The 16,978-nt window shown below is 36.8% G+C and overlaps 1 protein-coding gene across 1 annotated transcript; it reads left to right on the top strand.

Annotated features, from left to right (window-relative positions):
• Positions 1 to 13,719: 13,719 nt before the first annotated feature.
• Positions 13,720 to 15,165, top strand: LOC108484815 (uncharacterized). Its single transcript, XM_017788711.2, has 2 exons — positions 13,720 to 14,173; positions 14,291 to 15,165. The coding sequence occupies exons 1-2, from the start codon at positions 13,720 to 13,722 to the stop codon at positions 15,163 to 15,165; spliced, it is 1,329 nt and encodes a 442-aa protein (XP_017644200.2).
• Positions 15,166 to 16,978: the final 1,813 nt, after the last annotated feature.

Here is a 16,978-nt window from a genome sequence, read left to right as displayed (position 1 = left end):
TGTTACTTAAGACTATTTTGTAAAGTATTTTTTTTATGATTTTAACGTTTAAGGATTAAATTGTTAAAGTGATATGCTTTCAAGGACTTGTTGTGAATTAATCAAAAATGTAGGCTGAATTGGGGGTTGTTGACATTCTGCTAGGATGGGTTTTGAATAAAATTGGTCTAATTGTGAATTTTGGGTATAGAGACTAAATTGAATAAAAGTGAAATGTTTAGGGTAAATTTGTAAAACTGTCAAAAAGGACTTAATTGCATAAAATGGCTTAATTTTGCTGTTGATTTAGTTAATTGAATGAAACTATTTTTTTAGATCAAGAACATGTTGACGATCATGGAAAAGAAAAGGTTGCAGAGTAGTCCCTACATTTGAACCATTACCACAAATCAGTCCAGTAAGTTCATTTATATAAGTATGTTATAGATAATTTTTTTATTACTTGATTTTCCTTTAGTAATTGTAGTGTTTCGTGATTATTGAACATTTGATTTAACGAAGGTCAATAGTGAAATTGAAATATATTGAGTATCTTGAATTCATGCCTTGAGCCTAGCTGGTTTTATGCCGGTATACTATACTATATTGGGGCCTTGTTGCCTAGCAAGCTTCGTGCTAGTGTATCTATCGGGCTAAATACCTAGTAAGCTTCATGCCAGTGTACTTATCGGGCTCAGTGCCTAGAAAGCTTCAGGCCGGTGTAACAATTCGTAACAGATATTGGTGATTGGAGAACTTATTAAATGATGACTTAGAATATGGATTGAATTTAATGTACTGTTCAATACTTACTATGAGCTGCGACTGACAAGTACTTAGTTATTTTAAATCGTGAAATTTTCTACGTTATGTTTTAATTTGGTAAGATTATCGTTTGGTTTAACGAACTTACTAAGCTTCAAGTAGGCTTACTTGTCCTTTGTCCTCTATTTTGTAGATTACATTTTGTGGTCGGGAGATCGGATCAAACTCGAAGAATCACAATATCCTGAGGACACTTTTGTGAATTTTGTAAATATTGTAGCTTATATGGCATGTAATAGGGTAATGGTTATTATGTTATATCTCATAGTTATGTAGGTTTGTTTGGTACTTGGAGATAGAATGATAGTCCTTGAGTTAAAGTATTTGGTGTTTGATGTTTTGAATGTGAATTTTAGTAAGTATGCTTGTTATAAATTAAGCTAAATTTGTGTGAATGATCATGGAATAGTATGTGTCATTCTAACTTGGTATAAAATGGTTGAAGTGGCTTGTTGTGTTCATGTTGAGACTTGTAAATGATAGCTAGGTGATGTTTTGGTATGAGCATTATAATGTGATCCTAAGTAGTTGAATGTGACATGTTTTGGATGCTTTGATGTATAGTTCAGTATTGTAAAGTTGTGGTATATGATACTTGGTATGGTGTTAGGTGATTGAAAATGGCATGTTTTGGTTGTTTAAAGGTGTGTTTATAGACTTGTGAACATGTATTATGAATTGGCTTAGGTACCTATGCAATTGCATGAGGAAATAGTATGATTTTGGTCATTTTTGGGCACACACAGCCTGGGAAATAGGCGTGTGTCACACATGGGCGACCCATACGGACATGTGCCCTGAGGGTGTTAGGTACAAGATTCACACGGGCTAGCACACAAGCTTGTGAGCCAAGTTAATGAGTTACATGAGGTGAGCAAATGGTTGGACACACAGGCGTGTAGGGTAGTCATACGAGTTTGTGGAATAGCCACACGGTCTGGGCTCTGTCACACAATCTTGTGACCCCTGTAGGTGAAATTTTTCAATTTTTCCTGAAATGTTCTAATTTGTTTCGATTTGGTCCCTGATTGCTCAAAAGTTATTTTTAAGGTCACATAGGCTCAATTTAAGGCCATAAATGCATGATTTATTCCATTTTGAATTTCTTATGTATTTATTAAATTAATTTGAAAATTAATTGCTATTGGTTATAGAATGTTTCGTTATGTATAGTAATACTTCGTAACCCTATTTCGGCGATGAAAACGGGTTAATGAGTGTTACAGATATTAGCCAAACTCCTATTGTCATTCTTGATAATTTATCTGCTAGTTTGGATAGTTATGTATTTAGGTCATTTTAGTATAAATCAATTTTACACTCTTAATTTGTATTTTTTTCGTACCATAGTTAGTATATTAGTAGCTATTCAAACTTAGTTTTGGACGCTCATTATTATTGTTATGTTCGATTTAGTCATGCCTCCCTTGGATACGATCCTCGGAATACCCTAGTATTTTATTGTAAATAAATCTATATTACAATTTGACCTGTTCGCTTGCTGTATCCAACATTATATCTTCTATCTGCATTGTTTTTACAGCCTCAGTGCATGCACATCATGGCGCAGTTAAGTTGTTAGCATTGTTGCTGGGGAGGTTTTGGTGCTTAAATTGATTTCATAGTTTTAATTGCATGCTAAGTAAGAGAAGTAATGAATTCGAACATTATAGACATGACATTTTTACTTATTTTTTTATTGCATTTTGGTTTTAGTTTTATTTATTTATTATTGTTCATTGGCTTGTGGTGTGATTGTAACGCCCAATTTTCGGGAATTCTGTGAATGTTGGCATAGGTTTAATTATGTTAGTGGGCCTCTAGAAGGCCCAAGCTTAAGATAGAACCCGGCAATTTTAGTTAATTTTTGTTCCATAAGAAAAATGGGGTGAAATTATGAAATAGAACCTATGTGAAAATGTTTGAAAATGCTATAGGCTAAATTGAAGTGGCCAAATAAATAGGAGTGCAAAATAGGAGGATTTGCATGACAAACCTCCCATTTTACATGAAGTGGCCAGTCATCATGTTGTTGTAGACAAAATGTGCACTTGATATCCATAATTTATGGTACAAATTGATACAAATTGATAATGGGTTAGGTAAATGTTCCATGATAATGGGTTAGGTAAATGTTCCATGATGGGAATTTCATGTCTTTTGTATTAAAGAATTAAATGGATGAAATATGAAATTTTATTAAAAGAAAAAGGGGTGAAAAGAACAAAGTTTTGTCCATCTTTGTTCATCATAGCCGAAAGTTAGAGAAGAGAAAGGAGAGGAGAAAGCTCTTGAATGTTCGGTCCCTTGGGGAAGAAAATTGAAGGTAAGTTCATGGTAGTTTGCTTCTATCTTGATGTTCATGAGTTCTTCTTGATTCTACCTTAACTCTTGAAGCATATTTTGGTTTTTAGTTGTGTTGTGAGCATTTAGTCATGAATTAAAATGAAGGAAATGGTTGTTGTTTCATGTTCTTTTGATGAAAAATGGAAGATAGATGAATTTGAGCCAAACAAATGAGCATGCATGTGCCTTAGATGATAAGGGGAAAAATCGGCTAACATGTTGTGCTTTAAAATGATGAAATGGAGATTATACTTAAGTAAAATCATAGATATGTGATGATTTATTGGTGATATACATGTTTAAATAACAAGCATGCAAGTTAGGTATGAAAGAGTGATTTGGTAATAAATCTGCTTGGGACAGCAGCAGTAACGTGACTTTGGAAAATCACTATAAATTGTGGGAGATGAGTTAGAAGCTGCATATATTATATAATTAAAGCTTAATTATTCTAGTTTCAAATGGAATAAACGAGAACATATTTTGAATTCTGTACAATGAGAAATTTGATTCGTAATGAAGAGTGGTCAGATTAGTCAAACAGTGAAACATGGGAAACTTTAAGAAAAATCTGGTACTGATTGGCCATACCAAAAATTATGAAAATTTTATGGACAGAAGATATATGAGTCTATTTTCAGGGAAAATTAACGGCACTTGATTTGGAGTTTCATAGCTCCAGTTATAAATAATTTAGTGACTGTTGCTCAGGAAGACAGCTTGCAGTGAAATTATGATTATGTGGTAAACATTGACAAAAATTTGTTAATGAGTTGCTTATTGTTTTCTTATAAGCTTACTATGATCTGTAGGTGTGGTTGGCTGAATATTGTAAGGGGTTAATACATAGTTTGTATTTGAATAGTTAGATTAACGTGTTAGTAATCCAATTGTAGGTGGTTCGTGTGTGGATTTCACAAGATATCGTCATAAGCAGTGTGTAATGGCGGCACCCTCTCATAGACTAGATTGGCAAAAGCCGAAAAGTCGAAATGCCGAAAAGTCGGTATTTTGGGAATTTGCGAGTGTGCGAATGCTCGTAAGATAGTTGGGTTTGTATATTTGGTAATCTAAAGTAATAAACTGCAGTTCGCGCGATTTCGTACATTTTGATAATTTGGGCTTAATGGGCCAAAGATCGGGTTCATGGGCCAACGGGTTGGGCCCAATTCGGTAAGTATATGCGGTAAGTGTAACACCCTAAACCCGTGACCGTCACCGGATTTAATCACGTGGTGTTACCGGGCTTACTTCCCTTATTTCTCTCTTGACAATAATTGATTTCAGTTCCAGGCAGGCTAGCTAACTGCGTCACTGTCACCTTAAAAATCATATCTCGAGTTCCAGAACTTGAAAATCAGTTCCGTAAATTTTCCCTGAAACTAGATTCATATATCCATCCCTGGATTTATTTCTAGAATTTTTTGTTGGGCCAATTGGTACAGTTTATTAGTTAAAATCACTCCTGTTTCAGAGTTCGACTACACTGACCTTTGCGCATTACGACCTGGATATCATCTCGTACAGAGCTCCAATGCTCATTCCGTTTGTTTCTAATGAAACTAGAATCAAAGGGGAATCTGAAAATATAAGGAAAGACTTCTAATTCCTTCTGGATAATTTATGGTAAATTTTCAAAGTCGAGACAGGGGACCCAGAAACCGTTCTGGCCCTGTCTCACGAGAACTTTAATATCTCTCAGTATACTGCTCATATGGTCGTTTCGTTTCGTCCATATAAAAATAGATTCATCAAGGTTAAATTTCATAATTTATTCACTATTTAATTCTGCTTCTACTATTTTTAGTGATTTTTCAATCTCATCTCACTGCTGCTGTCTGCAACAGTTACTGCAGTAGACTATGCCAATTTCGTGAATCTTTCTTTGGCCTTACTAATCATCCATCATACATGACACAAATTATGGCCACCTTATCAAAATTAAAATTTCTAAGACTCGTGGCTATAGGTTCTAGCATCCCACTCGACGACCACATAGGCCATTTTCACATGGCTGAAAGTTTACAACCCACAATTCAACAAAACATAATAGCCTATACATGCCAAATGTTCTCCTAGTTCAACTACGAAGACAATACCAAAAGGTTTCCAGCCGGTGTGATGACTTCAACGACGGTTCCAAGCACGCAACAATACGAGTCCAAGAAACCTAAAATGGGTGACAAGAAAACACCGAGTGAGTTTATAACTCAGTAAGTCATAAGCATTCATCAACCATCCATTAATAAAATTTTCGCAACATCAAACAATAAACGAGGCTAGGTACTTCATCCATATCGAAACTATACCATAATTCCTCGGACCTTTCGGTTCAATCTCATACCAAGTCATACATCCACATTTCATATTTTATACAATAAGATATTTGAGGCATTTTTACACACCAACTCATTCACACCACAATCATACAATTGCAATCATCACATAGATTTAAAGCTTACCAAGCTCAACCCCGAGCATGAACGTATTGCCTAATCGTCATGAGCTCAAGGTACTTACCCGATCCGCTGTCCGGGATTAACTCGATAATGTCGCACACTCAGTGCCAATTGTAACGCAAGAGCATATAGTGAATCCGCACACTTAGTGCTATATATTTTCAGCTCGCACACTTAGTGCTATATAATTTTCAGCTACAAATGACGAAATTAAGGCACTAAATTTTCACATATGTATATTCATGCACAATAAACATAGAAAATAATAATTAATTAATTTTGTGTCTCGGTTTTGTGGTCCCGAAACCACATCCCGACTAGGGTCAATTTTGGGATGTCACAGTAAGTGTTCTGATAGTACGTAAATAGTTAGGATATGCATGAAAACCCTAAAAGTAGCTAAATTACTGTAATACCCCTATGTATGGAAAATTACTGTTATACCCCTAGGTGCAAAATTACCGTTATACCCCTAGGGTTAATTTTGACTGAAAAGCATGACGATCTGATTCTGTATGATGTATGCCATGATTATATATCTGTTGCATGGGGACATGGGTTATATTATGGAGGAAGCGTCCTGGTGGCTATGCCACAATTATCTGATCTGGTGGCTCTGTCACATATATCATTCGGTGGCTCGCCACAATATTCAGATCTGGTGACTTCGTCACAATATCTAGCGACCTCGCTGCGATTTACGTGTGTGTAGCGGTTGGGTGGGTCGAGTAGTCTCCCACATGGTGTAAGGCTGGTGCGGGGTGTTATGGATGAATCTGGGTTGGGTTTCGCATAAACATGTAATATATGTTCATTCTATTCATTATGGGCCTATGGGCTTTATTCAATTACATTGCGGGCTAAGGCCAACTTATTCTATTTACGTGGTTTGAGTGATATAGGATATGGTTGGGTTAATTTACACACTGAGTTTCCCCAAACTCACCCCTTTTATTTTCATCCATGCGGTAATCCCCAACCATAGTGGGCTTGAGTCGTGAGGGAATTGGAGTGGCCACCCGCTCGAAAGTTTGATTTTCTTTCGTGAACTGGACATCCTTTTAATTACGTTTGAGGTTTTGGGCTTTTAAATGTAATAAGGCCGCTTATTTATTTTGATGGTTTTATATGTTTTATTAAGATAGTAATATTTATATTTAACTGTTGAAATTGGATAACTTTAGGCGCGTTTTCAAAAACAAGAATTGATTTCAAAATAACACGAAAACAAGCAAAGCTTCCATAATGAAGATATTTTCCAAAATTAATCACTTTTCCTAAAATGACTTAATCAAATCGGTTTCCTAGAAATATCCATGACGTTAAGGTGTGGCAATGGCGGTATGCATGTCTAGGATTGGATCCGAAGGAGCTTGGTACTTAAGCGATCCGATGGACTCACCACCTCTTTTCCGGTTTCCTACCGGTGCTGACTTCCATTCACTTTAACCTATAATGAAATTATCTTTTAAAACACTAAGTAAGTTTTTCGGATCAACAATATAAAATGTTTTGAACGCTTCGATGTGGCATGTTGGATCCGGTCATAACGTCTGGGCCGGGTTTGGGGTGTTACAGTGATAGTTCCGTGTAGTAGCCCAAATTTGACCGGGCTGAAAATAAAATAAAAGAATTGGATAAATAAATATTTATTTATTTAAAAGGGGTCCATTACAGTCCAGTTTACAAAAAGCCCAAATTAATTGACCCATTTAACCAAAACCCAGCACCCGGTTACAACCCAATTAGCCTAAACCTTTAGCCCAAAATCTATTAACCCGGTTACAACCCAATTAGCTTAAACCTTTGGCCCAAAATCTATTAACCCGTTACACCCAAACCCAAACAAGGCCCAACCTAAACGAGGCCCAATGCCTAAACAGAATCTGGAAACCCTAGGTTTTCCAGAAGCTTCGCGCCGCAAACCTCGCCTTTTCAACTTCAGTCGTTCCATCTGCCCCCATCGACGCCGTGATTCTTGGCCTCAAATCTGGCCGTAGTTGAAGCCGAATGAAAGCAAATCAGCGCCAGCACCGACGCCATCAGGGCCCAATCATCCTGATTCGCTGATTTCCTCGCGAGACATCTGCAAAATGAAAAAACCACAACAGAAAACAAGGGCAAAATATAGAAAGAAATCAAAAGATTTCTTTCCCAGATTGTAAATCAATTACAAAGGGTTATAAAAACCCATCTTTTTCTGATTTGTAATACAATATTTTCCAGAGAGAAATATACACACAGATTCAACAGAGCACAGTATTACTAACTTACAGTACCAGTAGCTACTCGAGTGCAAAGGTGAATATTTTTAATATATATTACAAATAGTAAAAAGGGAAAGGGATTACCTGGTTTTCGTTGAAAAAGGTGAAGGTTTTTTTACCCTCCGACCACCGTGGCGCGTGAGCGCGTGAGGAGACCCCTGGGCGGAGGTTCAACAGCACCGGGATCGGCCCTTGAGTCCTCTTTCAGAGGATTTCATTTATTTTTTTTTATAACCGAATGTTAAAATGATTTTTAGGTGCAAATTTTGGCTTATATAGCCCCTGTAATACGACGTCGTTTGGCTTAATTCAATAAGCACTTAAACTGCGTCGTTTCAACGGAGGATCCGCGCGTTGACCCGATTACCTGGGAAGGATCCGCGCGTTTTTGCAAAATGGATTAATTATCCAATCGGTCCTCTCAACTTTTAATTTCTCATAATTTCATTTTAATTATTTTTTTAATTTAACCTCAGTATTCTAATTTTAATTCAATTTAGTCCCAACAGATTTTCGAGGTATATTCAGAAAACGAAGTCGTTTTTAGGATTAGGGTTTAATTACCCAATAAGTCCATCGACTTTCAATGAATGTTTTAATCAGATCCAAATATTTTTTATTATTTTACAAATTAACCCCGGATTTCTTAATTAAATCCAATTTAGTCCTTTTGTTTAAATACCTTATATATTACTTTTAAATATCAATCATAAAATATTATTTTTATCATCTAATATATTTTATGTATATATTATTTATTTTGTATTATATTATATATTTATTTACTATATTTTATATTATTATATATTCTAAATATTATACTATTCATATTATATATTTTATTATATACTACTAATTATATTATGTTATTATATGTTTTATTTATAAATATTATGAGTTTTCCTATATGTATTAACCATTTTACTATGTTTTAGAATGAAAATACCTATTAAATTATTATTATATATTCTTTACATTATATCAAATATTTTATTACGCATATTATTATTGCTATATGCTATATTATTATATATTTTTATTTATAGATCATATTATACATTATATTTTATCATAGTTCCTATATTACCTTACAAAATATATATTATTACTTATTAATACATTCTTCATTTCTTTTAAAAATATATAGTAATATCTAGTACATTATTTTTTCTTATATACTAAGTTATTATGCTTTAAATATAATCTTTACATATGCATTCTTCATTTTAAAAGGGTTCACTTTATCATTTTTATATTATTTTTAAATAGCCATTTTATATTTTTACGTTTAATAGCTTATTTTCAGACTCACTTTTATTTGATATTGTATAATATGTTAAATTTTATACATCATTTTGTTCTTGCTTTTTATATTCACATAAAATTAGTTAATTATGATAAATTAGATATGTTTGCATGAAATGTTGTTATGTATGTGTTATACAATTTATACTATTTAATTCACTATATTCCATGTTATAATTTGTATGTAATAATGTTATCCATGACCATGCATTAAAATATTAGATAATTTAAATCCTTGTCCATCACTTATACTATGCTTGCATGAAATGATAAAACATGTATATAGTAGCTAGGTTATTATAAGTTCTTATAATATGTAAACATATCATTTTTTTAAAACCGACAGTCATGTTCTATTTAATTAAAAAGGAACTTTTAAAAAGGTGCAAGGCAATGTTTTGAATACTTAGAAATTCGAGAAAAAGTGCCCTAACATGCTGGGTTGCAATTTCTCTTTTGTCTAAATTATCTAAAATATCCTTTTAAATAAGTTTTATAAATCACAAGATGATTTTAGTTACGAAAGATTAAAGATATCATGTCCAATCATGCTGGATGTGATGTTTACACTCTTTTAAGAGCGAATGAATCTTGATTCTTTTCTCAAACTATCACAGTTTTAAAGAAATATCGTTTTTTTTAATTTCTTTCAAAATTTCTGACATTAATATAAAATTACTCAATTTGGTACCAATTTTGGGCGTTACGAGGGTGCTAATCCTTCCTCGTACGTAACTGACTCCCGAACCTATTTTCTCATAATTTCGTAGACCAAAATGATTTATAAAGGTGGTCCAATCACACCTAAAAAGGTTGGTGGCAACTCCCATTTTTATTTTTCAAAAAGTCGATCCCCGTTTTTCAAACCCTTTAAAAAATGGTTTCGATAGCTTGGCGACTCCATGGGGAATCCACTTGAGAGAGTCAAGCCAAGAAATTGAGTATTTTTGTATTAATGTCAGAAGTTTGGAACACTTAAATCTTTTTACACGTGTTTGTTGCATATGTTTGTTACTTTATTGCTATACATTACATTTGCATGACCGTTGTGGTCATACCCTTAAGTGGGAGCGAGAAGCTACGTTTTCGTAAGGTTTTCACCTTCATACGAACTAGTGGATTGCTTCCGGGATACTCTACCTATGTCTTCGTGAGATTTTCATCTCGCATGGCCATAAGGAAAAGTGTCCCCTTGAACTGAACTTGGTCTATATGAGCCTATAGTGGGTGAGGACCGAGGAATCTGCTGGTTCAAGTACCTTTGCTTTAGAACAAAAACTCATATAGTGAACTTTTAAGTGCTTATCCTAAGGATAATAGTGATAACCTTTAGAAAATTTCCCTTATAAGGATTTGTTTATCATTTTCCTATATATATGATACTGACTTACTATTTTTGTTTTGTTGTCATTGCATGTCATTCCGCATTTAAAGGTGTCGATTTAAGGCTCGATTTCTAGATTAGAAAGTTATGTAATGAGGAAGGAATACCTTAATAAAGTGGAGGACAATGCTTCTGTCTGTACCTGGTCAGAGAAAACCCAGTTAGAGAAAGGAGATAGTGTCACCGAGGGGTATACGTCAGAGTTACGGGACTTCACTCGTGTTAATTCGATGCAGAATGAGTTGCATGAGCTGAGAAACATTTGGGCTCAGTGGGATGATGATGCTAAGCAGCTTTTCTATCAGAGTTATGGAGATCTTCCATATTTTCTAGACGTCAAGGTAGATAGACACTTGTTTCGAGCTATGGTACAGTTCTGGAACCCTGCTTATAGTTGCTTTACATTTGGTGATGTTGATCTTGTACCTACTTTAGAGAAGTATATGACTTTACTGCGTTGTTCAAGGATTCATGGTTACAAGGCTTATGTTAGGACTGCTAGCCTTTCAACTTTTACGAAGAAATTGGTGGTGATTACTGGGATGAGTGAGCAGTAGGCTGTAGCTCGTGTGCAGCAAAAGGGTGATAGTAAATGCATTCCGTGGGCCATTTTAAGGGATTTGATATTGACGCATCCAGATGTGAAAAAAAATGTCGACGTACTAGCTTTGAGCATTTATGGCATGGTGATCTTCCCGAAGGCGTTGAGGCACATAGATGAGTCGGACGGAGATTTGTTTGATCGACTTAGTAAACAGAATACGCCTGTGCCTGCGATCCTAGCTGAGATGATAAGATCCTTGAGCGCATGTCGAAGAGCTGGTGAAGGAAGATTCATTGGATGTGCACAGTTGCTGTTAGATTGGTTTCATAGTCACTTCTAGAAGCTCGATAGGGTTCCTTGCCGAGTTTTCTTTGAGGGTTATTCTCCCTCAAAAGGAAGCAGCGGACATACATAGGAGAGATGACATTTCAAAGGAGAGATGGTTAGACATTCTTCAGAATCTTCGAGAGGAAGATATTATGTGGAAGGCTCCTTGGTTAGTTCCTAGTGAAGTCCTTTATCGATGAGGCAGTTTTGATTGGGTCCCTTTGCCAGGAATTTGGGGAGTTGTTGAATATACACCGTTGCTTGTTTTAAGGCAATATCGAGCGAGGCAGTTCATACCAGCTACACAGGGTCTAGCTCAGAGTGATTTCTCTTACAAAGGAGATCACTATAAGAAGAGGATGCGAGAGATTTCTGAGGCTTGGAAGAAGCCTTTATGTATGAAGATTTTGACTGAAGGTTCGACGTCAACCCTCGAGTATAAGGGCTGGTTTAGTAAGAGATTCAATGATAATATCCCTAGGCCGATTTTAGGAGAGGCTCGATCATTAGAGGAGAACTTGCGAGTGATCTTATAAGATGAAGGTTATGAAGCAAGAGTTCGAGAGAAAGAATTTAGAGCTAGAAAAGAAAGCTCGAAGAGGAGAAAATGTGCTTAAGTTTCGATGTTGACATTCAAAAGATGGAAGTCAAGAAGATGAAAAAGGAAAAGAGAAAGGTCGAGGAAGATCGAGATGACCTAAAGACACATTATAAGAAAGCTCAAATGACACTGAAAAGGGTCGAACTAGGGAGATCTTCAGAGCAATGGCAACAAGAGATTCAAGAAGAACGAGCCAAGGTTGAGTATTGGGAGAAAAAGTTCCAAGAAATGCAGTCTCGTAATTAGGCCCTAGAGAAGGAAAATCAAGGGTTAAAAGTTAAGGTGTCAGAGCTCGGACTATCCCTTCATTATTACCGAAGTCGTAACTTTGCAATCAAGTTAAAGGCAAGCTTGGACAAGATTGAGAATATGAAGTATAATTTGGAGAGTTAGAAGCAGCACTACAGGGCTGTGAGTCACGGATTGAGTAGCTCGAGGCAAGAGAAGAACAGTGGAAGGGAGAACTTCACCATATTCAGAGTCAAGTGGGAAATAGAGATCATATCATGGGAGAGGCCTTAATTCAGATTCGAGAGGTCGCTGAACACTTGCAGGAGTTGGCAACACAAGCTAGAACGCTGAGTATGATGTATGAGTCATCATCAGACAAAGGACGAAAGTTAGCATTGTTATTAGATAGGGTTAAGACTCTAGGCCTACGGGCAAAAGTGTATTTGTAATTTGTTTTATGAAAAGATTTTTGTTCCTTAAATAACGTTTTCTAAAATGAAACTGAGTCAAAATCGACATCTTTTTGCATTCATGCATTTGCATTTCATTACATCATATGCATTCAAGTTTATAGAAAGACTCTAATTAGTTAAAATTTAAAGGGAGAAAGAGAGTAAGAAAAAGGAAATCTGGAAGCAACACATCCTTACAGTACACGCGCTAAGTCAAAGAATATGGATCAAAGATTTGAGCAGCTACAGAAGGACATGCAAGACCAATTGCAAGATCAATTGGCAAAAATGAAAAACGATATGAGGGAGCATATGCTGGAAGCTCAGAAGAACATGATGGCTGAGATGGCTCAACTACTGAGGGCCACTGATAAGGGAAAGGCTCCCATGGCAATTGCTGGAGAAGAGAATGAGGGTCCTCCTCCTGGTTTCACTCCACCTCACATACAAACTCAATCTGAGGCATATCCTCATGGGCCATCTGTCACAATAAGGCCTCAACAGGGTCAAGTTGATGCTGGGATCCTTATAAATTTCCCAACTGGCTCGGGATTCAATTTAGGCGATAACCCTACCAATCCTCTCATTCCTGATTTAGATATAGCTGAAAAGGAAGATTTGAGAGCCGAGGATGCAAAATAGTTGGAAGAACATTGCCGACGGTTGGAGGAGAAATTTAAGGCCTTAGAAAGTGCTGAAGGGCATCAGGGAGTTGATGCCAAAGACCTAAGCTTGGTCCCAGATTTGGTTCTTCCACACAAATTCAAGATGCCAGAGTTTGAAAAATACAATGGGACTACTTGCCCAGTGGCTCACGTTATGATGTTTTGTAGAAGAATGACCGGGTACGTAAACAATGATCAGCTGTTGATCCATTATTTCCAAGACAGTTTAGTAGGAGCGGCAGCCAGGTGGTACAATCAGTTGAGCCGGGCTAGAATAAGTTCATGAAAGGATCTCGCACAAGCCTTCATGTAGCAGTACAATCATGTGACTGACATGACCCCTGATAAGATCATCCTGCAAAACATGGAAAAGAAGCCTAATGAAAATTTCAGGCAATACGCACAGAGATGGAGAGAGATGGCAATACAGGTTCAACCACCACTGTTGGAGAAAGAAACCACCATATTGTTCATCAACACTTTGAAGGCTCCATTCATTACTCACATAATTGGAAGCACTACCAAAAGTTTTGCAGACATAGTCATGGCAGGAGAAATGATTGAGAATGTCATAAGGGGTGGAAAAATTAAGGGGGAAGTAGCCAAAAGATCGGCCCCAAAAAGAAAAGACAATAAGGTGAACAACACAAGTAACTTTAATTCGAAGGCAGTTACAGTTAGTCAGCCCAAAGTGGCTACGGCTGGGCAGCAAAGTACTCAAAGACAGAAATCGGGATCAAGACAGAATTCAGAGAGGATACAATTCACGCCTATCCCTGTGACGTATCGTGAGCTTTATCAAAGCTTATACGATGCACATGCCATTGCTCCATTTCACTTGAAACCGTTACAGCCACCGTACCCTAAGTGGTATGATGCAAATGCTAAGTGCGAATATCATGCAGGAATACCGGGGCATTCAATTGAAAATTGCACTAGATTTAAGAAGGCCGTGGAGAGGCTTATCAAGATGGGGGTCGTGAGATTCGACAGTACTCCTAACACTGAAAATCTGTTACCAGATCATGGCAATCAAGGAGTGAATGCCATTGATAAAACTAAGGAAGAAATAATTAAGGAAAGTGTTGCTGAGGTAAGAATACCTTTGAAGGTAATTTGGAAAGAGATGGCGAAGAGAGGGCTGATAACCTCTGAGAAAGAAAGAGAAGAAATGAGGAACTACTGTGAGTTCCATGGAAAAGAGGGTCATGAGACCCAAAATTGTGAAGAATTCAAAGCCTTGGTGCAAGGCTTCATTGATAATAAAGAGCTACAAGTTTTTGAAGAAAGCTCTTATAGAAGGGAAATAAATGTATTGGAAGATGAACAACAAGGAACCAGCCGGCCGAGAATTATTATTTCCTTGACGAGAAATAATGAAATAGGGGCACAAAACAGGCCCAAGGTCGTAATCCATAAACCTGTATCCTTTCCTTATAAGGATAACAAAAGGGTACCATGGAGTTATAACTGCCATGTGTCATTACCGGAGAAAGAAGATGTAGCCAGTGCGTCCAAGGATGTACAAATTGAGGGTTCTCATACGCGGAGTGGGAAGCGGTATGATGTTGTAGGCATCAGAGAGGAGTCCACAAAAACAAGGAATGCTAGTGTGGAGAAAGAAAAAGAAGTTGAAATGCCCGTCAAGGAGCCGGTAAAAGAGGAGGAAGCTAAGGAATTTCTGAAGTTCCTTAAGCATAGCGAGTATAGTGTGGTCGAAAAGCGGTTGTGTAGCGACACTTTCGCAGATATCAAGATTGGCTCTACTTCTAAGTTCTGAGGCGCATAGGGAAGCATTGATGAAGGTGCTTAACGAAACATATGTCACCCATGACATATCCGTTAACAAGCTGGACCGGTAGGTGAATAATATTAGCACGGACAATTTCATCTACTTCAATGATGATGAAATTCCATCTGGGGGCATAGGATCAACCAAGGCCTTGCACATCACTACTCGGTGCAAGGGATACACGCTTCCAAGTGTACTCATTGATAACGGGTCAACTTTGAACGTCCTTCCATTATCTACATTGAATAGATTACCCATTGATAATTCGCATATGAAAACATGTTGCAATGTGGTAAGAGCCTTCGATGGGACCGAGAGAAAAGTGATGGGACGAATTGATATCCCTTTAGAAATTAGGCCAAATACCTATGAAGTTGATTTCTTGGTAATGGATATCAAGCCCTCCTATAATTGTTTATTGAGGAGGCCATGGATACACTCGGCAGGAGTGGTGCCTTCCTCATTGCACCAAAAATTGAAGTTATTGACAGATGGACGGTTAATAACTATCAATGCAGATGAGGACATTATAGCAGCAGTCATTAGCAAGGCCCCCTATGTTGAGGCGAAGGAAGAATCTATTGAGTGCTCCTTTCGCTCTTTAGAGTTTGTAAATGCCACCTTCATTTCAGAAGAAAGTGAGTTACCAGTGCCAAGGATGGCAAGAGCTACAAGGATGGCTCTACAAATGATGGCAGAAAGGGGAGCCTTACCAGGAAAAGGATTAGGAAGGTATCTGCAAGGAGGGATTCAGATCCCAAAGATGATTGAGAAAAAGGACCGCTTTGGTTTGAGTTTCAAACCAGACTATAAGCAAAGGAGGAAGGACATTGAGAAGCACCAAGAAAGGAGAAGAGCACGCTTAGATGGAAGAGAAGTGGGGTGGGAATTGATGACATTCCCTTCTATATCTAAAACCTCCATATCAAGAGGATTACTTGAAGAGGAGAGTCATCAAATTAATGCTGTGCATGACGAAGGACCAGAGCAAAGAAACCTTGAGGGCATTCGCCCTTACGAATCGGGAAGTTCTCTAAACAATTGGACTGCAGAAGAACTTCCTGTAGTTTTTAGGAATTTTTCAGAGTAATTCTCAAACATTCTTATTATTCTAAAGCCTAGGAGTAATAAGATTACATTTTTGAAATAGGCTTATGATCGTTTATCATCTTTTTAATAAGACATAACTTTTTTATTTATTCAAACGAGTATTGCTTCATTTTTATCAATTAATATTCCATCAAATTTTGACAATTCTTATTCTTTCATTCATAGTACATAAATAATTATTCTTAAATTCATTCATTCTTTATATATTCTTTATACTTCTCAGATCCCTAAATATCAATGATATGAGCATTGATACTACAACTCCTGATTTCTCTTGCGAGCAAGACATGTGTTTAGAGGAACCTCAGGATTTTGAAGATGTTCAAGATTATGACATATCTCTTGATCTGTTAAGAATGGTAAAGCAAGAGGAGAAACAAATCATGCCTCATAAGAAAGAGGCAATAGAGAATATAGCCCTAGAGGAAGGGAAGGAGTTGAAAATTGGAATACTGATTACTGAGGACACAAGGCATGGTCTGGTTAAGTTGTTTCGAGAATTCAAGGATATCTTCGCCTGGTCATATCAGGATATGCCCGGATTGAGTACTGACATTGTAGTACATCGTCTTCCGATAAGACAGGACTGTAAGCCAGTCCAACAGAAGTTGCACAGAATGAGGCTAGATATTGTTCTGAAAATAAAGTATGAAGTCAAGAAGTAGTTCGATGCAGGATTCTTGCAAGAAGT

Source organism: Gossypium arboreum, chromosome 3 (assembly GCF_025698485.1).
Source record: "Gossypium arboreum isolate Shixiya-1 chromosome 3, ASM2569848v2, whole genome shotgun sequence".
NCBI classification, from domain to species: domain Eukaryota; kingdom Viridiplantae; phylum Streptophyta; class Magnoliopsida; order Malvales; family Malvaceae; genus Gossypium; species Gossypium arboreum.
This window is presented reverse-complemented; position numbering and strand designations above follow the sequence as displayed.